The sequence below is a fragment of the Carex rostrata genome, chromosome 2 (genome assembly GCF_964058835.1).
Source record: "Carex rostrata chromosome 2, lpCarRost1.2, whole genome shotgun sequence".
NCBI lineage: Eukaryota > Viridiplantae > Streptophyta > Magnoliopsida > Poales > Cyperaceae > Carex > Carex rostrata.
This window is the reverse complement of record NC_135919.1, coordinates 11,737,618-11,760,647: the sequence shown is the minus strand read 5'-3', so window position 1 is coordinate 11,760,647 and position 23,030 is coordinate 11,737,618. Positions and strand designations below refer to the sequence as shown.

Genomic DNA, 23,030 nt, shown 5'->3' with positions numbered 1-23,030 from the left:
TATATTCACTTGGAACTCAGCATACTCTCAACATTGGCATATTACCTCAGGTAAAGAGAGGTCAAGACGAAGATCAATTCTAACTTCAGCCAGCGAAGAGTACCCCGCCTGGAAAAAAAAGAAGACAAGTTCATCAGAGGACGAGAAAAAATTTAAATACTAAAAAGAATCGAAGTGAAAATATGAATCCAGAGTCCTCTTAAAAAGAGAAAACACGAATCAAGAGTGGAAGTGCAATCTCTCATTCAAAGAAAAAACACGAATCCAAAATTATCCAATATTTTTTTAATATTCAGATTTTGAAAGGAAGTGCAATCTCTCATTCAAAGAGTATAGTAGTTTTTATCAATAGATCAAAACGAGTGGCCTCACTGGTTCCTACGAATGAAAAGACGGGTGGATTCAAAATTTTCATTCAAGGGACAACAAAAAATAACAAATTGGATTTAAATAGCTAATCATATTCAAACCCACTAACTAATCGAGTACTAGATAAAAAACAATGCTCTCATTTGTAATTTATGGTTTGACTTCAAATTCTATTTACCAATGAGGATTCAAGGAATTTATTCTAATTTTAACCCTAAATATAACTCTAATGACAAATCCCAATTTTTTTTTTTTTTTTTGATAAAAGTGGGTAACCCCCACCTGTTTCATATAGAAAGCAATAGTAGTTCATACAATAATCGATAGAACATAATTCTATCCTCCAAAAAGAAACAGCTTGATTACAGCAATAAAACCTACAACAAAGCAGAACAGAACAGTATTGCTTAATATTTTCAAATATTAAGCATAACATCTAAGAAGAGCAAGTGAAGCAACTAGCTTTCAGTGTGACTGTCAACTGAAAAGCATGAATAGGAACTAGGAGAAGAAGGATCAGAGACAGAGAAACCATCATGTTCAACCCTGTTTCTCAGATAAGTTGAGAGATCCTCGGACCCAAGTCCGCCCTCTGAAGCCTGGTTGCATCCCACGTCGTGGGTATCGGAATCTGACAGTATGATCAAACTGCCTCCCTCGGCCAAAGAAGAAACATCCATAGGCGTAATCAAAGTTAGTTTAAAAAAAGAATTATCTTGCCTAACCTTGCATCAATAAGAAGTAAGTGAGATAATAGAAGTTCCTATACTGGTAAGAGATGGAACAGAAACGTCATGGAAACATAGTCTGTTTCGTGCTAACCAGATAGTCCAGAGGGTAGCAGCACGAATCATTTCAACTAAAAGAGTGTCTTTTAAAGGTATGTAAGCGTCTAATAGCCATAAATCTTGTAAAGTAGTATAATCATAACGAAACCCATTGTGATGAGCTATCCATGACCATATGGCAATAATGAAAGGACACGTAACGAAAAGGTGATCTATAGATTCAAAAGAGCCACAGAAAGGGCAATCTAAGTTACCTTGCCATCCTCTTTTGACTAAATTAGATTTTGTAAGGATACCATCGTTTCTAAGTAACCATAAAAAGATTTTAATTTTGAGAGGTATTTTTTACTTCTAAATTAGATTTTGTAAGGATACCATCGTTTCTAAGTAACCATAAAAAGATTTTAATTTTGAGAGGTATTTTTTACTTCTAAATAGTAGTAAATTGTGTATTTGAGAAGCCTCCATATTCCAACCATAAATAAAGCGAGTGTATAGAATTTCAGAGTGAGAAAAACAAAATTGCAATAAGAACAAAGTTGATTCAAACCAATAAATCTCCATAAAAATTCAAAATCAATGGGAAAACAGTTGCCCCCTGATCCGGTTCTTATTGGGTCCGGTCCTGTGAAGAGTTTAAAGAGACGATGGCACAGAGATAGACCGTAGAAATCAAATAAATAATAGATAAGCTTTTCCCTAACATTATTATAGCTAGTTCCATTTAGAGCTTACCGTTGACGTATAACAGGTACAAACTAGCTAGAGGGAACTGTTTCATTTTGTCTATACTGTAAATCTATTTAAAAGCACAAATTAATCAATTTAACTTTTAGAAGTTTGAGTTGTCGATTTCAATTCTGTAATACTGTACCAGATTTTCCGATCAATAAATAATAGATATGAAACAGTCAAATCTGAAAGGGGAAACTTTTTTTTTTGGTAAACACGCCCGTAGGTTTCCATAGATTTAAATATAACAAACTTACGCAACGTACTGTATGAGAATTATGACATAACAGTATATATCGCCGAAATTTTTATTGATATTTAAAAAAAAATCAAAATTTCAAAATTTACACCCAAATTCAAATTATTTTCAGCCCGTGGGCCTAGAATGTAGCCCATTATACATAGCTCAATAAAGAGAGCTTTTGAAAAGATGACAATCAATCATTACCATGCCAAAAACAGCTCATGAGAGAATTATTAGAAGAAACAGAAGTGCTTGCTTCAAATGCTGGAAAAATCACGGATTTCCTTTCCTACCTACTATTGAAGTAAAGAGGCACGTTGGATATTTGAGCCCAATGATGTAAAGAGACACCCTTAATTGGTTCTATACAAATACCATTAATAAAACCTTAATTTGGAAGAGCCCATAAAAGAATTTAAGAAAAAAAAAAAAAACTCTAGCATGTTTAAGAACTGAAGCGACGACTGATCCGATAGAAATTCGGGTCATTGAGTCACTAGTTAAATCATTGGGCCGAATAGTTGAAACATAATCTATATGAGTAAAGCTAGCGTGTGACATGCTCACCAAGAAAGTTTGGTGAGCATAACTCCAAAAGTATATCGGATCGACGTCAAATGCCAAATTCAAACCGTTGAAATCCATGTACTTCATGAGTGATGCATATACATGCAAAATTTTGAAAGTTTCAAGTTTATTTGCTACACGGTCAAGTGGTCAAAGAAATGAACATTTTATTATAAGTTATTTTATATATTCAATTTTTATTATTTCTTTGACCACTTGACCGTGTAGCAAATAAACTTGAAACTTTCAAAATTTTGCATGTATATGCATCACTCATGAAGTACATGGATTTCAACGGTTTGGATTTGGCATTTGACGTCGATCCGATATACTTTTGGAGTTATGCTCACCAAACTTTCTTGGTGAGCATGTCACACGCTAGCTTTACTCTAATATATATATATATTTATAAGAAATTTAGATATTTGTTCATCATAATTCATAACTTCTTAATTTAGATATTTTCCTATCAAAAATATAAAATGAGTTATTTCTCCATCTAAACTCACTTAATTTATCAATATCCCCATCTCTTAATTAAGTGACTTAAAAATTAATATTAATATTAATAAAATATTCGAATGACATTTGTATCCTTTTTCTTTATCACATAATTTAATAAAACATTGAATGTCTTCTCTCTTGTAGTTCTCTTTGCTTTCAATTCATACAAGTGATGTGATCTCTAACCCGTTCTCTCCTCTCTTAATCCCAGACCTCCGCCTCAGGTGACTCCCTCCATCGTCGCTGCCTGTTCCTCGCACGTCAAGATTACGGATACATCATTGTTACTAATTTTAATAGGAATTTGGAAATGAACCTGCTTGGTATCGAAGCAGCATTCTATTTTATTTTTTATCCAGTCAAAAGGAATTAAATACTCACTCAACTTATATATTAAAAGCCCAAGGGAACAAATTTCATAAGGCCGACATTATCTAATAGGCCCAAAGTACTGCCTCTGCCTGTATATATATGATATTTCGAAAACATCACTAAAACAAGTCCGGATAAAATATATACATAATTATAATTGTACATAAATATCAAAAGGTTTAGATGAATTAAACAAAACAAATAGTGGCAATTTTTGTTTACCCGAACCTTGAGATTTAGTATTATCAGCAAAACAGAAAATATTATGGTGTAATCAGTAATTTCCATATTCCTTGATCTGATTATAGCATATATTTTGCTTTTGTTGATTGATTGCACTTTTGTTTATGTGGGTCTTAATTATATATAGGGTTCCGGTCAGGGGCGGATTAAGAATGTTCGTCTCAGGGAGGGAGATATCAAATCAGGTTTAAATAACTAATCGGGTTTAAACCCATTAATTAATTAGGTACTCGATAAAAAAAACAATGATTTAACTTGTACTTTTCAATACTCTCACTTGTAATTTCTAATTCTCTAAATTTAAAGGGAGGCAAAAGAAATTCAAAGGGAGGCAAAGTCGATTTGGACGTCCAGAGGAGGCAAAAGAAATTCAAAGGGAGGGGAGGCAAAGTCGATTTGGACGTCCCGATCTCCACTACAACTCAAAATTCAGAGGAGACAGCTGCCCTGCCTAGAACTACATGGATCCGCTCCTGGTTCCAATTAAAACTTATGTATAAATACCCCCAAGATCCTGTAGAACAATAGTCTCCAACAGTATCAAGATAAACCATAATTCTTTTCCATTAACTAGTAAGTGCCGGCCACGCGTTGCCGTGGAAACTAAAAAATTATTTTGATCACCTTCTTTAAATGAAAATTTGTGCCATAATGGATACTTCATTAAATTTAATTATCTTACTATGAAATTTTTACACATGAGTGCTTTTTTTTTTCAACAAAGTACGGACAAGAAAGAAAAAAAAATGTAAACTATATAACTTATAGCCCAAAAAAGTACTGAATCTTTCATATATTTCCTACATGAACATTCTCCACAAATGTACTATTTACTTCTTTACAATTTGCCACAGTTCTGATCCAGAATATCTAATATGATATCCAACACAACACATTTTTCCCTCAACAATCCTGATTGGAGCTTTCAGCTTTTCTTTTTCTTTCTTTAATTCCAAAAGAACACCATATAAAGATAATTTACAGAGAGATGAAAATTTTCTACACTATTTAAGAATCTAAAAAATTTCCTATAAAGTTCCTATGAAGCAGGGATATCTGCAAATCAAGGAAAAGACCGTTCTTTAAACTTTCACAATAATTTGAGAATTGTTATTATTATGCAATTTCCCCCTTTTTGTATATGACTAATGCATAGTAATTGAAAAGGAAGAAAAAAAAGACGAAAGGCAATACATCTTAAGGAACTCCATAGGAAAATCAAAACAGTTCTTCCTCTGTGATTGAGGTTATGGTTTATTTGCTACAGAGAAAATAAACAAGCAAAATCAATCAATTAGGTCAAATTAAGTGTATCAATAAAAACACAGAAATTAGCATGAGCTGCAGGATTAATTCTTTTATCTGCTCTTACGCGTGGCCAGACTCTTGAAAATTATCATAAACCCAAAATTGGAACTGAAGTTACTATCTAATAAAAATGGAAATGAAGTTACTTTCTAATGAAAAAATATCAATCCGGACTCCCAAAAACCCAAAATTGGAAATGAAGTCTTACATGTACCCATTTCATACCTGCCATTTTAATTACAAAATCCTAATTGTATCAGACAATTACCATTGATATAGCAATAGAAAGGTTGACAGAAATCAGCATTTCACATATGAATTAAAAGGTGAGCAAGATATTTCTGCCAGAGAAAAGTAAGAGCAGAGAGGGAAGTAAGAATGTCATTTTGAATTACCTCAGTAAATTTACCAGAGAGAATAGTAAGGTGTCGGCTGGAGAAGGTCGTTGACAATAGACCAGAGGTTCTTACAGGGCTCCCCCAAATGCTCACTTCCTCTGTCATTGATTCATACATACATCACACACTTTTGTTTAAAAAAATAAAATAAAAACAAAGATAATAAAATAGAACTAAAGAAAAGGCACTTGCAATGTACTTTTTACAAGCATGGTCTTCTCAATAAACCAAATTCTGATGTTCAGATATTGCAATTGAAGTTAACAAGACTGTTTACAAACTTTACGCTGACAAGATTGATTAAATACGGTGCCAAGTTCTCGAGTCAGTTCAATCACAGTTGCCATTTCAATTTCTTTTTGCACCCAATTAACATTGCATGATTATTTCTATATTAGCAACAATGTATAATTTTCTTTTATCAGCAAGATCAAAAGTACATAATACACAGGAAATGGAAAGAACCACTGTGAAGTTAAAAAAACTTAACCCTAGCCACACATCAACACTATACACATTCACATTCGCATTCATGTTAGATGGAACCAATAATGACATTCAACCCTAAAAATTAGGGCTTGACAATATATAGAACCATTCCGAAGCAGAAAAAGCTAAAAAAAGAGAGTACAAACCCTTCTTTCTCTTCTCAGTAGCCGAGATTTTAGCCTCTTCATGCTTTCTCCTTCACTGCGCGATTTCAGCCTCTTCATTTCTTAGCTCTTCGCGTCGCTCAATACAAGCGCTTCGAACTTTGTGAATAGCCGATGGCGGAGGAGGGAGGTCGAGACAAGAGACAGAGGAGAAAGAACAGGGAGTAGGTCTGATGTGGAGAGGATCGCCAAAATTTCGATCTAGGAGAGGAGAGTCAAAGACGGAGGACGGGAGGAGAAAGAAAACGAGAAGGTTAGGAAAAGGAAAGAAGAAAAAGTGAGTCAGTTAGGGGAAGGAAAGAAGAAAAGAAAAAAGGCGGAGCAGAAAAAACGCGTGGAAAAAGATACCATTTATGTACAGATTTGTATGTGGCGAGTTAGTTTATAACTAATTTTAGACTTGTACACATATAGATACATCAAAAAAATATAAAAAATCTCATATTTAGATCAACGGATAAGATTTGATGAATTTTCTAAATGAAAGGCTCAGATTGCCTCTGGACAGATACACCATTCAGTTCCCTTTATTTCAAGGTGCTATTATAGGAGCTCTGATTTCTTTTCACTCCTTGACTAACAGAACAACAAGAAATTTGAAAAGGAATAAAAATTGGGGTTTGGGGTTTAGAGAGGGAGAACGGTTCGGGATCATATATATATATATATATTTTTTTTTTTTGAAATTCTTGACAGTGGCAGCTAAGTATAATTTTCATTAAAGTTCGAGATTATATCCGAAAAGATCAAGGGAGAAGACCTTCAATGCTAATACTTTTTTTATTCTCTGTTAAAGAAGAATAACAAAGAAGAGTATAACTGTCCTTCTAATGTTTTTTTTAATATTAATATTTCTTTTAAGTGATTTAATTAAGATATGAGGATATTAATAAATTAAGGCCATATTTTCTGTTACGGGATTATACAGGATGTGATTTAACGGGAATGCGAACTCACTTTTGAAAAAGTGAGAACCCACGGATCGGATACGTATGGATTGATTATGGGAATGTGTTGAAATAAATATTCGGTAGTACCGTATAATTTGTTGTGAGAAATATTATTTTCTCACTTATTTAAAAAAAACATAATTATGTATTTTGTAAGTTTTTCATCTACTAGTAAAAAAATAAATTGTATTTAAAATTCACACATATATATGTAATATGTCATTATGAAATTTAAAATAATCATGTAATAGAATTTTCTCATCCATTTGTGTAACCTGTAAAAAATAAATAAATAAATAAAATAATACTATGTCTCGACTTGGGAACTACCGGTTAGACATCGCACAATTGTAAATGAGATAAGAATGGAGTGTTTATATAAGAGGGGTTCAAACAAATTTTTAAAAGGGAGAATTTTATGTATATTTCTCAAAAACTTATAAATTTCGTATTGATCCCTCTAAATTTTGCTCTTATAATGAGCAATAGTATATTTATTCTTTTAAATTTCAAAAACATACAAATTTACTCATTTTACTATACTTTCTATTAAAACTTATTTTAAATTTATAAAATATAGCACAACATCTGTGATTTTGGATGGGTAAGAGCCAAGATCAGTTCTATACATGGTCTAGTGTTAAAGGACATCATCAACTTTGCTCTCTCCATGCCTAAACACTCTCAAACTGCTTTCCTTATCATGTTCAGTGCCTTGTATTGGACCATATGAAAAATTCACAGTGAATATTATTTTCAAAATACTAAGAAAAAATCTTTTTGATCTATTGTGCTAATGGTGGTTTCTCTTATTGGACAGGGAATATTAAAAAGCATATTAGAGAGGTGGTGGTTGCTGATTGGTTGCCCTAGGAGAATGAGGTGGTGCCCCTGCAAATTTGGGATCCAACTGACGACTGTGATGGGAATGCGCTCCAAATGGTGGTGTATAAGCCTACTGGTGATGGAGATGATGCCCCAACCCCATTTGCTGCTTAAATGCTTTCAATAAATTTATAATCTATCTAAAATGTCTATATTAGTTAGCATTGCTAAGACATCTCTTTGCAGTTATTTTGTTGGTTAGCTACGTTTTTTTGCTTGTTTAAACACTAAGAACTGTGATGAACGTGTTGGTACTTTGTTTCTTTAATGAAACGGGTAAAGAAGCCTTTTATCAAAAAAAAAAAAATTTAAAATATGAATTTTATTCATTATTATAAAAAAATATCATGTTAAAGAAAAATATTAGTATCCTAATTGGTTGATGATGACAAATGATTTATATCTCTACTTCTGACGCTTACACAAACATATATTTAAATGTCATTGTGTATGTATCAGAAATAGAGAAATGAACCATTTGTTCTCGAAAACCAACCAATCTGAACTGAATTTTTCTTAAACATGCTACTTTTCTTTTTATTATTATAATAGAAGGTAAATTGAGTTTTAGTAGAAAAGGCAATAAAATGAGTAAATTTGTGAGTTTTGAAAATTTAGAAGGATAAATATGTTATTATGAATTTTAGAGAAAAAAAATACATAATGCTGAAGTTTTTGAGACAATTTTCTCCCAAAAATATTTAGTAAACACAGCATGGCATGGTAATCTTTATGATTTCGTGGAATGCCAAAAGATATGACATTATAATATATCTAAATTTTATGATTTTTCCAAACTTTTTTCTTACTTTTCCTGTTTTTGCGACTTTTCATATTTTCCCACAATCTTATGATCTGGAGTTATGGACCATAATATTTAAAATTAACGATCCAAATTAAGCACAATTCACTACAAAAACACAGATCCTTAAAGCTTGGGAATCCGGATTCCAAATTGTCACTCATTAAATATGTCAACTACAAACTAATAATAATAAAAAAAAATAAGAAAGTTTATTTTTTCTGAATATTCTAGAACCCTTCATATTTTTACACATCAGATGGACCATAAGTACAGTACAATCGCAATATAACATGTTTGTTGGGAATTTATGAAAATGGAAAGCTTGCTGGTGTTTTGGATTGTCTGTGAGTGCTCCATTCATGATAATCTTTTTTTTTAAGTTCAGTCATGATAATCGACTGTTCTTCCAACAAATAAGGAAGATTTCATCTATATCCCTCAGAAATCATGAAATCACAAATTTTCCCTTCAAATTCATAAATTTCATATTTATTCTTCTAAAATTTTGAAACACCATTTTAAGTTTATAAAGTAACTATTTATCTTTTATTAAAAAAATATAGAATATGTAGCATGAGTAAAAGACTTAATTGTTTAATTTGTGGGAGTAAACAGTCCATTTCTCTACTTCTCACGCATAAATAGTAACATTTACGTATACATTTGTAAATGCGTTACAAGTAGGAAAATGAATTATTTGTCCTCGCAATCATATTAATTAGAACACCGACCATTTTTTACACATATTATATATCTTTTATTTTTCTAAAAAAAATATAAAATAAGAACTTCATAAATTCAAAATGAGTTTAAATAGAAAAATACTAAAATGAGTACATATGTGAATTTTTTAAATTTAAAAGAGCAAATACGAAATTATGAACTTTAGAAAGAAAAATATATAATTTCGAAAATTTTGAGGGATATAAATGAAATTCCCACAACCAATAATACATTGGTAGTCACTTTAAAAGTTTAAATGGATTGTGAAAACGAAAGCTCCTATCAGTATTTTCAAAAAGAACAGAAAACGAAAGACACTAAAAAGAAGAATTCGTATCCTCTGCATTAACTCAAAAAGGAATCTTTTGAGTTAATGTATATGGACCGTCAGATTAGCTTTAAGATTCGTGCGGATTAAATCCGCGCTAATATTAAAGAACCCCTACATTATAGCGGAGGCCAGATGGAGTCCGTTTACAATCAGACGGACCAGATACAGTAACTCAAAATATGCTCTTTTGAGTTAATGCAGAGTATGCGGGCTCCTAAAAAGACACTAACCCCATGTGTGAGCCGCTTCCATGTGCTTGGTGAAGTGCACCGACACCAGTGGTCCATTTCGCATGTGTGAGCCGTGACTTTAAACCAAAGACCAGCAGCGATCTGCGCACAAGTGTTGTTAAAAGGGGCTAAAAGGCCAATTTAATAGACCGTTCAGAGTCAGTGGTGGTACTCAAATCGTTACAAATAAATTTGAATCTGACGAAGGCTTTGTAGATTTTTTTAATTAATTAGTTGATTATTTTCAATTATTTTTATTTATTATCAATTATTTTTGTTTGTTTTTTTATTACAGTTTAATGGGCCATTGATTTTTGATAAAATGTATCGTCTCCCCGAATCTAATTCTCGGAAAATCCCCGCTAACTTTTTTTACGCAGTTTTAACTGTATTTTATATTTTAGGCTCAACTAGAAGTGTGAAGTCCAAACAGAATTTGCAGGACACGTGGCAGTCAACTCTCCCATACCAGTAGCTTTTTCATATTTATAAATTTTTTACCCGTTCTATTTCTTTCTTTCGTTAGATTTCTACAAATCAAATCTCACTCTAGTTGTATTATTCAAATCAATATCAGTTTTGCAATTGAAAAAAAAAATAATAATTAATGTCTGGTGCACAAGATTTAGAGATGTTATGTAATAAGGTTTAAAAAATTCAAAATAATTGAAAGTAGCATCTAGATGTAGAATAAAAAAATTGTAAACAAAATTGAATTTTTTTCTAGTGATTTACATTATTCAATGAAACTATCTATAGATGTGATAAGGTTTATAAAATTCAAGAAAATTTATAGTTGATTTTTTTTTTACCGGTTTACAGTATTCAATGAAACTGTCTACAAAGTTATGTGATGAGGTTTATAGAATTCACAATAATTGAAAGTAGCGTCTAGATGCAAATGTAAACAAAAAAAAATTGAATTTTTTTTACCATTTACAGTATTAAATGAAATTGTCTACATAGTTATGTGATCATGTTTACAGAATTCAAAATAATTGAAAGTATCATTTAGATGTAAATTTCAAAAAAAATAAAATAAAATTTTGAAAAAAATTAAAATTTGAATTTTTTGTTTACCGGTTTACAGGATTAAATGAAACTATTTACAGAGTTATGTGATAAGGTTTATAGAATTCAAAATAATTAAAAGTAGTATCTAAAAGGAGATTTGAAAAAAAAATTGAAAAAAAATTCAATTTTTTTTTTACATTTTTAAAAAATTAAAATTTGAAAAAAATTAAAATTTGAATATTTTGTTTACTGGTTTACAGGATTCAATGAAACTATCTACAGAGTTATGTGATAAGGTTTATAGAATTTAAAATAATTGAAAGTAGCATCTAGAAGGATATTTGAAAAAAAAAGTTGAAAAAAAGTTTTGAAAAAAAAAAACTCGAATTTTTTTTTACATATTTATGTTTACAAAATTTTAAAGTAGTCATGGTTTAGTTTTTAGTTTTGAAAAATTGTTAGAGATTTTCTAGATGGTCCTGATCAAAGGTCTAAAAGTGGTTCCAGTCAAAACAATTAAAGTGATTAAAGTGGTGGTTAAAGTGAAAGTTAAAGTGGAAGTTATTGGGGACTACACAGAAATAAAAGTTTTATGTTGATAGAATTTGTTGAATTAGTTTACAGGATTTAGTATTGAAGTTTACAAAATTTAGTAGTGGAGTTTACAGAATTAGTTGAAAATATTCGAGAATTTTTTGAAGATTGGAGTTGAGAGACTGTTAACTGCTTCCTTCATTTTTATTTGGTTGTTTTCTCTTTTGCTAATCACAAGACCTGTATGTCTTTTAGTCGGTTATTTATTGAATCATTATCCTTTATATATTATACAGATTAGTTTGTCAAATTGGCTGGTTTGTCCAATTAATTTCTTACATGCTTTGTCTTTTTTATCTGGACTTTTTCTAATATTAATTTCATGAAACTTAATTGATTAAAACTAAGTTAAAATAAATTTATTTGATAAATCTGATGAGTTAAATTAATCATTTTTAATAAATTATAAATATATGTACGTAACTTTAATGAAAACACGAAAATTGTCCGTAAAATTTTAATTAATTTATCGTATACTGATTAATTACTTGGTAGTACTAAATCTGTTCGAGGAGCGCACAATGTTATTTAAAACACTACTATGCACATTCAGGTTGGGTTTTAAGTTGTAGTAGTTCTAGTTTGTAGTTTGTGTTTCTAGCGAAATAGAAATTTAGTGGTTCGGTGTTTCACTTAATAGGTATTTAAAACACTACTATTCAAAGTTTGTAGTTTGTGTTTCCTTTTGTATTTCAAAAAGTATACATAGTAAATGTATGCATGAACTTTTTATAAAATGTAATTTACAATGTGTTAATATGTGTCTGTTTATATATTTTTTTTTATCAATTTATGCTACATTTATTATCATAAAATCACCAAAACTATCAAACTCTTAAGTATTGTCTTTCAGATGCGCAAAAATCTATATTTGCTAAAACAAACATATACAACCAATGTTATTCATAAAATTCTTGTAAAATACATCTATCACATTCTTTTTTGGGTGTTTGTTCATGTTTTTAAGTAATTTTGGTAACATATATGATCATCAAAACTGACATATTAGCTCTTATTTTACGTCTATTTTCACATGCATTATAATTTATGTAAATAATATTTTTAATTAATTTAAAATGACACAAACATTAATGCTAGTATCAAATTAGTTGATATGTGATGCAATGAATAATTCTATTAGTTTTTACGTTATTTACATTGTATGACTACTACATTCTCCTTAATTTCGACGGAAAAAAAATGAAGCCATGGTGGATTAAAATGTTATTTTTCTTAATGGAGGTTAAATATATGACTGATATAGTACAAATCAGTATTGTAAAAAACGTCCGTTTAGACCGATTAGTCGTTGGCGGTGACTAAAACCGTTATAGATTTTTCAAACTATCGGCCAATTATTTTCTATTATTGCCAATTATTTCCAATTATTCTCGATAAATTGCTTGACAGTATCCTATCCTTCTGACGACCGCATACCGATATACTGTTATTTACATCAATGATACCAGGGGCAGACGCAGGATTTTTGTCAGGGCGGGGCAATAATCAGATGCAAATAGTTTATCGGGTTCAAATCCAATAGCTTATCGGGTACAATTCAACATAACAAAAAAAATACCAATTAATATAATAAAAATCCTAAATTACTTGAAAAAAAATCAACAATTCAACATTTATAGGGAATTTGAAATCAACATTTTGGTTCAAATTGGCAGCCTCTGCCTTTGAATTAAAAAAAAAATATTTTGGTTCAACTAATTTTCGTTATTTGGATTCAGCGCCTATTTGGGCTCCGCTAATTTGTTTCGCTCAGAGTTTATATGGACTCTGTTTCCTCTATTAGAATTCCAGAATGGGCTACAGAGGACAATTTGAATTCCAGGGAGGGGCAGAGGTCCGAAAAGCAGATTTTTAGCACTATTTTTGAAAATCCATCGGGGGTAGCTGACCCCCCTGTGCTACAGTGGATCCCCCCTGAATGATACAAACTAAAAGAATTGTGGACCAAAATAATATGGCAGATCATTGTAAAAACGATAAACGAGTAATACATTCAGAATCAAAATAATATATTTTAAAATTATAAGGATTAAAATGATTAAGAGACTGATAATTGAATTTATATAATCAGAATAAAAGATCTGTGAGGATTGGTTCTTACAACAAAAATAAAGGTTAATTGTAGAAAGCCCACATGCGTGAGGGGTCCAACCACGAGGGACCACGATGTTTGGTAATTGAAAGATTTTATTAGACAATATGTTAATATTTAGAAGCTTCATATTCGTTTGCTAGTATTTTTATTAGACTGTGTCAGTCTGAATATAGTCTCTGTGCTCGAAATAAACTATTAGACAAACCAAATGAATTACTTCATGTTAATATTTAAATTTTAAAGTAATTTGATATTGGTTGATACCATGTGAGGATAAACACAGATAAATGCGTTATTGTGTTTTAATTTTAAGATATTAGGCTTTTTTTTTTTTTTACTTTGTTTCGTAAAAAGAAAGAATATATTAAAATAATAATTTTAAAACATGACAAATTGACAATCGTTTGAATAAATGTAATATTTTATAAAAAAATTAACACGTATAAGGGAAAATTATTTTGTGCATAATAAAAAAATAACATACAAAAATTCTGTTTAGGTAAACATTAGGTAAAAAAATTATTATTTTACATGTTTAGGTAAGCATTAGGTAATTTTTTTATTATTATTTTACATGTTTAGGTAAACAGTCAGGAGATCAAATACACTTTCTTTAAATGAGGAAGAAGCAAAGAATACGAACCGTCCGATCATACTAATAAAAAGAAATATAATTTTACGCTTAAAACTTTGAATGATGTGATGCTATTAAAAGAATTTAAGACACTCAATTTCTTACATATTTATAATTTATATAATTTTGAAATTAAAATAAATTTCTTTTGTAATTATTGGTAGAGGGCTAGAGGCCCATTTATGGATTTTTTTTGATAAACCATAATTAAGAAAATGTTTTTTACTGATCCAGCATGATTGCTTTTTTTTTTTCAAAAACCAGAAGGATCGGAGCGCTCCTCCGGTCTCAAATTTTGCCTTTTCTCAAGACCGGAGGAGCCCTCCGGTCTTAACAATTTTTCATATTTTTCCCCTCTTTGGTTGATAGTGGTGCGGCGAATCGTGCAGCGACTCATTTTTTTTCTTTTTTTTCACCTTTTTTTTTCTCACCAAAAATCAGAACCAAAAACAAGAAGGACCGGAGCGCTCCTCCGGTCTCAAATTTTGCCTTTTCGCAAGACCGGAGGGCTCCTCCGGTCTTAACAATTTCTGACCAATTTTTATTTTTTGGGTGCGTCGGTGCGGCAACTATGCAGCAACTGTGCATTCACGTTTTATTGTCTTTTCTTTTTTGCTATAAATCATCTTCTCTCCCATCAGTCTAACATAAATTCAGAAAACTTAATCTTATAAATTTCTTCTTCTCCGTCATTTTAAGCTGATAATCAAGCTCCACTGAATTATTGTGTTGTTACAGATTGGCCTCTTCTGTGTTGGTAGCTTTCATCTAAATATTGTAGTAAGTTTGTTTTTTCAATTACAGTAGTTATAAGGTTGTAAAATTAAAAATTAGTTACTAAAATGGCTAAATTTAATCGCTTTGGATGGTATGGATTTGATATGTTAGGTTTTACAATGTCAATGAGTTTTGTTTATAATTTGTATGTAGTAGTGTTAAAGTATGGATTTGATCATTCTGTAAAATTGCGAAATAAAAAATTTTAGTATTTTTTGTATATGTTTAGGTTTTAAAGTATTATAGTGTCGAGAAGTCTGTTTTACAGTATGTATGTAGTAGTCTTAAAATTAAAAATGATATCGATGATTGATTGTTAATTTGATGAGTTCAAAAAAAAAATGGTGAAAGAACGGTGGGAGAAGAAGGAAGAAGAAGGAAGAAGAAGAAAATGAAAATGGGGGAGACAGAGACGGAAACAGAAAACACATGACATAAATGCTAAATAAAGTATTAAAAAAAAATTATTAAGACCGGACCAATTTGGACCATTCCTTTAACTTCGCACCAATCTCAAAGCACAAATAATATTGGGCCCCTGCAAAATCCCGAATAGGCATCGGCTGAGAGTAAATCTCAAACCATAAAGTGAAAGGAATCTTTTACGCAGAGTAAATCTCAAACCATAAAGTGGAAGGAATCTTTTACGCAAAACATTAAGACCGGACTGGCCCTCCGGTCTTGGTTAGGAATTTTTGGAGAGACCGGACCGGCCATCCGGTCTTGATTTGTTTATATTTTTTCGGATCTTCTGTAACACCTGCAATTGTAATGGATAAAACAGATTAAAATTTTTGGAGACCGGAGGAGCCCTCCGGTCTTGAGTAAAGAAAAATTTTAAGACCGGAGGAGCGCTCCGGTCCTTCTGATTTTTGGAAAAAAAAAAATAATCATACTGAATCAGTAAAAAATATTTTCTTAATTATAGTTTATCAAAATAATCTCCCATTTATTGTCAATTTCTCTCTCCTAAAAGAAGTGCTCATGCTTCTTTTCCCGCGCTTGCCTCCAATGGTGAGGATCTTTTATGACGTGGGCTCGTGGTGTTAACTATGTGGCTAACTCGGCTATTGTTATATATGGTTTTGAACCTTTTTATTTATAATTTTAGTAATATATATTGATCGGCGTAGTTTATTTTTATTTTAATTTATTCTATCTACGATTGTTTAATCCACATAAAAGTTGTTTATTATATCTAAAAATAATAGTAGCAATATATTATGAAAAATAAACAACTTCCTTAAACATTTGATAGTGTATTTAATCTTAAGTACACATACGTAAGAAAATGAAACGCTAATATGAGAACTAATTTTTGTTCTAGTGGCAAAGGCAATGCTCTCCGTATAGGAGATCGCAGATTCAAAATACAAATAAGAAAATTATTTATAAATATTAAATAGTTTGATGGCTTGACCTCCAACCTTTACTTAAAAAAGAATACATATTTAGTAAATAAGACTTGCTCTTCTCCACTTATGATTGAGGTGAAACATTAAATATATAAAGTTTTGTTGAATATTGTTTAACGAAAGTCTTACAAAATTATCACTATAAGATGATTTAAGATTTATTTAAATGGTATTCTTTAAAACATAGAATTTGTGTTCCCCAGTTACCTAAGAGGCTAAGATATAATAAGTAAATTCAGACAATTTATTTTTAATCTGGTATGAATTTCAAAACAGATCTTTTATATTTTTTATAGTACATTGAATTGAGTTTGATTTAGCTAAAATTAATCTAAATTGTCAATTTTTTATTGTACCCTCTAATAACAAATTCACATTCAGCGCAATACCTAAGATGCAATTAGTAGATTCAGACCGTTCTTTTAACTGACACAAATTTCAAAATAGACCCCTTATAGTTACAATAAATACTGAATTCTTTTGATCCGGCTGAAACTAAATCTAAATTATTCTTTTTTTTTTCTACAATAAATAAATAAGATATCTAAAGAAATAAAAACTCTCCCACAAAAAATAAGAGCATATCATGAACTCAGAACATATCCTACAAAAGAACCCAGAGGAGACATAAAAAAAAAATGTATACAAATAATCCGAGCTACGTTGGAAATAGCAGAAAAAAAAATGTATACAAATAATCCGAGCTACGTTGGAAATAGCAGAGATGGTCAGATTCAAACAATCAATCAAATCGGACCGAGTAATGTAATGTATCATATCAGATTCTGTTTCTCTGGAAACTGGAACTCTGGAACCCGTCGACCTCGAGTAACGCATCAAAATTATTACAAAAATTTATTATGCATTAATCTCCTCTCCCTTTTGTCTTTTTTCCATTAAAATATTATTAGAGAAACCCAAAACCATAACCTTCACTCTCCCATTCTCTCTTCGTTTTATATTCGGGGATCACAAATTAGGGCTTCGCAATTCATCGGTCGGTCGGTTTTGAAAAAGAGCAATAAATTATTGGACGCACGGATCCCACGTCTCTACCACTATCTCTTTTCTTATTAACTTGTTGCAATCCACATGGTTTTGTTTCTTCGCCTTCGCTAATTTTATACTACCTCTACTTGTACAGTTCTAGTACACTTTTGTTGTTCCTCTGCTCCGTTACTAGTCTCTGCTGAAGGTTCGTTGGATGGGGTTTTTGGCCAAGAAAGGCGGCATCTTGGTTCCTTCTGATTCTTCAATCAAGGTACTTCGATTTCAAAACTTATTATGGTATTGATTGAGCCATTGATTTTTCGAAGAAAAGGGTGTTGTTTTGTATATTTTTTTTCCTTTTTCATTTCTGTTTTGTTTACAAATAGGTAAAACTTAGAGCTATAAATATAAAGATCCTCTAGCGTATTATTTGTCAATAATTAGGCTAAAACCAAGAGTTTGATTCTTGGACCACTAGTTTGGAAAATAGTACTCCTAAAATACATGTTGGGATTTATTGAAATAGCGAAAACAAATATTGCCTCTAATTAACATGTACAAATTAGGATGTTATTTTTCTAAAATGGCAAACTATATATAAATGATACTATTTCTGCATAGTATGTTATTTTTAAAATCCCAGCTACTAACTTTGGGTGGTGCTATTTTGGAATATTATATGAAGTTACATCAGTACTTTTTTTCTTTTTCTTTTTCATTTTTTCTCCCTTTTTCTTTTTCCTGTTGCTCTTTGGCACAGCAGATTGCCTGTTTCAAATTAGACAATTGGATTATTCCAAAGGTAAGTTCCTCTTTTGTAAGGTATTAATATAAAACATGCATCTCCTTTGCCACTTTAACTCCTTAGCTGTAACTTTATGTATAGTTATTCTAACTAAAATTTGATTGATTAAAACAGAGAGCTTTCTGAACATTCTCGAAGTCTTAATGGAAACAACTGCACCAAGGGCATCAAAGAGCTCTTTCAATGCCATTTTTCGCATATCGGATCTCTGCAAGGTGATCTCAGTTGGAGCCCCACCAGTTTCTTTGAAACCAAAACCCAATAACCCAAAAGATCCGGCTTTCTCTGAAGAAGAAGCTATCCTTTTGAAATTACTTGATTCTATTTCCTCTCTTAAATTAGCCTATGTTCAACTCCAACAAGCACATATCCCATATGACCCAAAAAAGATAAAAAATTCAGATAAACTCATTACTTCCCAGCTTGAATCTTTGTCTAAATTGGAGAATTTGTACAATGAGAAACTAACCGACAAGCCCAAGAGTGAAACTTCAGTTAGCTTGAAAATTAAAGAGCACGAGAAATTATTGGTTGTTCTGCAAAGTATAGTTCATGATAAAGAATCAGAAAACGAAAGGTTGAGATTGGAGATTCACAAATTGGAAAGAGAAAATTCAGAATTAAATGAGAATATTGAAAAGAATCCTTCTTGCAAGAGGAGATTGAATCTAGTCAACAGGGAACTAACACCGAATTTATTTGCGGAGGCCGTTAGTTTTGCATCGAGATCATTGCATGATTTTACAAAGCCATTGATTAGCCTGATGCGGGTTTCGGGTTGGGACCTTGATTCGGCCGTGAGGTGCATGTACACAGAGACTGTATTTCACGAGAGGTCACACAAGAAATTTGCCTTTGACTCGTATCTCTCTAGAGTAATGCTGTCAGGTGCTCACGAGAAATTCATTTCAATGGATCATTTCGACCGTGTCATGGGTATTTTAGACCCCTTCGAGGTGCTCATAACCGACCCAAACTCTGAGTTCAGCATGTTTTGCCGGGAGAAGTATTTAGATGCAATCCCGAAGGAAATGGAGGATTCTTTTTTCGGCAACTTGGATCACAGGGCCTTTCTAATGAGCGGGGGTCATCCGAGGACCCCGTTTTACGAGGTGTTTGTAAAAATGGCGAGGTGGGTTTGGGCACTGAAGGTGATGTCACTCACTTTCATACCAAAAGCCGAGATATTTTACGTGAGAGAGATGGATCAGTTCAATAATGACTTTATGGAGAGTGTGGTGGACGAGTTGACGCCGAAGAGAGGTCAAACATCGAAAGTTGGGTTTACTGTCATGCCAGGGTTTAAGATAGGTGAAAATGTCATTAGGTGTAGAGTTTATTTGTCAAAGAGCTAAGAAAAGTTGGGGTTTTACTTAATATTAGGTGTTAGATTTAACTATATATTATAGCAGGTTGAACTAACATTATGTATGTATCTCTGTTTTGTTCTTGGATGGATCCAAATGTAGTGTTTACACATCTATAGAAACTCAACTAGTTGTAAATTTGCAACTCTCTCTATGCCTTTTTATTGAAAGCAGTTCTCAACCAATTGTTAGATTCATTTTTCTATAATTTTGTCGTCTGTTTTGAGAGTCCGTAACCTATGAGATAACTGAAGATTTCATTTTATCTAAAGTCGGGGTCATATTTAATTCAGTGTCTATTTGGAATGCACAGAACATTATTATTATTACTTTGAGATTCATGCTGAAAGGATTTTCATTGGTCCAGATTTTTCACGGATTAACTCAAAATTTGAGATATCTCAGGGCCCTGTTTTGATCTAAACTAACTCCAAATCAATCAGAAAATGAACATTTATAGCAACTTCTTTGATCATTCGGTACGAAATGGAAGGAATAACAAATGATTCACTGTGGAGTAGTATCTATCTGGCAAAGAGCTTGGAGAAGAAATTGGTCGATTTGGATTTCTCTACGCATGCCACATGGACATATCGGCCCAATTTATCGACTTGACGTGGCTCGCCTCGAGTGTCTTTTTTGCACACCTTGCATGTCTTGTCGACCCAACCTTCCTCTACGTATTCCCCCTCAACTGTATGGATTGAAATCATAGATTAAGACACTGACTCAAACAAGTTTAACACAAACAACTGAACAAGTTAAGGAAAAATGAAGAGATGAGGTGGAGCATATAGTCTTACTGTGAATTTATACATTATTGATCTAAATTTTGATAATTTTTACAATATTAATTGGGATTTTTGTAAAATTATTTTCTGGCACTAAACCGGCGCCTGAGTAGTGTGGTCAGAAACTTGTACTTGACAAAGGCATATTTACTATGTTAGCAATTCTTTGGTCTCTGTTGTGTAATCAAGGCATTTGAATTTTTATTGTGTTTTGCAGATACCTTGAAAAAATTTAAAAATTAAAATGAGAAGAAGAAGTTACCATCAACATATGACTTGAAGAAATCCTTGTAAGTGCCTCCTATTTTCCTCCGAAGTGCTCCATACTGCAAAACCATTAAGCAAAAATAAATAAATCAAATGAGAATCTGAAATACAAATTCAAGATGTTCATCATGAAAGTATGTGGTCAATATCAAGATGAGTCCGGATCCTCTAAAGTAACTCAAATTTGAGTTTAGATCCGGACCATCCAATTAGAATCCAGACCAATAATGCACGAGCGGGAGCAGAGCCAGACTTATGGGAGTCAATCATATACAATTTTTCTGTAGAGAATGAAGATCGATTTTACAGTATCATAATATTTTATTCTAAATTATATATAAATACAAAAAAATTGAAAACAAAAAATGGTGCTCAATTTAGATGGAGTTACTTTTGGTGATATGAGTTCATATCAAGATTACCTGATCTTTTGTCATCCTGCCTCCATCTTTTGTAGTCTCTCTTGCCTCATATAAAAGCTCGGCATCCTTCTCTGATCTTACCTGAGAGAAATCCAATGCATCTGTCAGAGTTGTGAAGAGTGATTGCTTGGTCTCTCCTTTTTCCGAGCTGTCTTCGCCTTCTTTGCTTGCATATACTTTAATCGAATTCGGTTTAAAGCATGAATTTCTGTTTTTACTTCCAAAACTTGGGGGAAGGTAATTCTGTGAGGAGGACAATGAAAGAACTCTCATTTCCATTCTTACTGTTTACTTTCTTTCTTTTTTTCTCTGAGAAAATGGTTTTGAAAAGGGGGTTAATTATTCCTCCCCTTATATACCCGTTGTTAAATTCGAAAACAATTTGGAGTAAATAAAATTGCGGAGGTATCAGTATGTGCTACGTGGTCAAGGTGGATTTGTGGTGCTTGGAATGTGACGTGGCTTAAGGGAAGCCGATTGAACCAATAGGAAACGCTGGTCCAAATTCCAGAAGGAGAAACGAAGACGAAATATCTTTTCTGGGTTTTCTCTGGCCCAGAAAATTTGGGTAAATATTTTAACAGAGCAGTTTAGCCCTTTACAGCGCATAGCTTATGGAATGAAAACTGCATATATAAGGTCGTCCACTGCATGAAGCTAAAATTACTCTTTTAAAATCTTTACCCGAAATTTTGGAAGCCGAGAGAAACTAGAGGCCTGAAAGAAAGCAATGGTTTCATTGGTAGTTCTCATGACAGGATCCAGTTACTGGTATTATGGGCTTTGGGCCCAATTAGTAATTATGGCTTATGAAATATAAAAGTTCGATAAAATAATCATCCCATCAACATACCATAAAACTTAAGCTAATTGATTATTTATTTGACGCTTATTTTATGATCTTTTTTTTTCTTAATTCTAATCGTGAGATAGTTAGTTGTTAATATGTAATTGATATTATAAAGCGCATAATCCGGTGGTCAGTTAGGTTGTTTGAAAGTACAACATCCATGAAATTGCTCCTTGAATGAGTTCTAATTGTATGAATCGTCAATCTGGCAATTTAATTAGTTGTCGTTGATCGAGCCGTAATGAAGGAATATGCTTTCGATATGTTTTTGCCGTTGAAATCTTGGTTTTCATCTTGAAGGCAGTAATTGGATCGATTTACTGTACTGATCATATTTACGACAGTAAACTGAAAACCAAATTTTTTTATAATAATAAATCTTTAAACTGTCATTATAATCTAGAAGATTAAATTATAAATATATCTTTCTAGGAAATATGAGATTGCCAGTTCTGTCATTCCGTGTATGGCTCTTTTTACCTAGAGCAAGGTAGGTTCGATAGATTTGATGGACTCTGAATCTGACAGATTTGCTTCACGATCCATACATATAATCGGACGGTCTGGATCCAAACCCAAAGTTTGAGTTATCTTAAAGGATCCGGATCCGATCCCAAGCTCCTACCAAGACCCATCAGCACCGACCATGGCAGGCAGCCCTTGGCGCTCAATATATACTTGTGGGACAATTAGTTTTATGCTTTATTTGTTGGACATTTTGTTCATGTTTGTTTTATGCTTAATTTTTTAATGACTCGTGTATGCTCAATTTGTGACATCGATTGGTCGTTTTTTTGTCTGCATTCCCTCAACGATTCAAACAAAACTTAATTCAATTGATTATGCAACGAAAAAGAGCGTAACAAATCATCTCAAGTAACTAGAT

The 23,030-nt window shown here is 32.0% G+C and overlaps 2 protein-coding genes and 1 long non-coding RNA gene across 4 annotated transcripts; 1 reads left to right on the top strand and 2 right to left on the bottom strand.

The window, feature by feature from the left end:
- Positions 1-4,785: 4,785 nt before the first annotated feature.
- On the bottom strand, positions 4,786-5,082 carry LOC144550583 (uncharacterized). The gene is made up of 2 exons (XR_013510507.1): positions 5,014-5,082; positions 4,786-4,875 (listed from the first exon to the last, which is right to left on the bottom strand). It is a non-coding gene; the product is annotated as an uncharacterized LOC144550583 (long non-coding RNA).
- A 12,335-nt stretch (positions 5,083-17,417) lies between these two features.
- Positions 17,418-19,962, top strand: LOC144574995 (protein GRAVITROPIC IN THE LIGHT 1-like). 2 transcript variants are annotated; one of them, XM_078325119.1, is made up of 3 exons: positions 17,494-17,700; positions 17,797-17,913; positions 18,562-19,962. In XM_078325119.1, the coding sequence occupies exon 3, from the start codon at positions 18,591-18,593 to the stop codon at positions 19,800-19,802; it is 1,212 nt and encodes a 403-aa protein (XP_078181245.1). In that variant the 5' UTR covers positions 17,494-17,700; positions 17,797-17,913; positions 18,562-18,590; the 3' UTR covers positions 19,803-19,962. The 2 variants fall into 2 exon arrangements, with proteins under 2 accessions (XP_078181240.1, XP_078181245.1); XM_078325114.1 differs by having other exon boundaries at positions 17,418-17,913.
- A 289-nt stretch (positions 19,963-20,251) lies between these two features.
- On the bottom strand, positions 20,252-21,650 carry LOC144575012 (potassium transporter). Its single transcript, XM_078325129.1, has 3 exons — positions 21,295-21,650; positions 20,868-20,931; positions 20,252-20,508 (listed from the first exon to the last, which is right to left on the bottom strand). Exons 1-3 carry the CDS (start codon positions 21,571-21,573, stop codon positions 20,339-20,341), a joined length of 513 nt encoding a protein of 170 aa, XP_078181255.1. The 5' UTR covers positions 21,574-21,650; the 3' UTR covers positions 20,252-20,338.
- Positions 21,651-23,030: the final 1,380 nt, after the last annotated feature.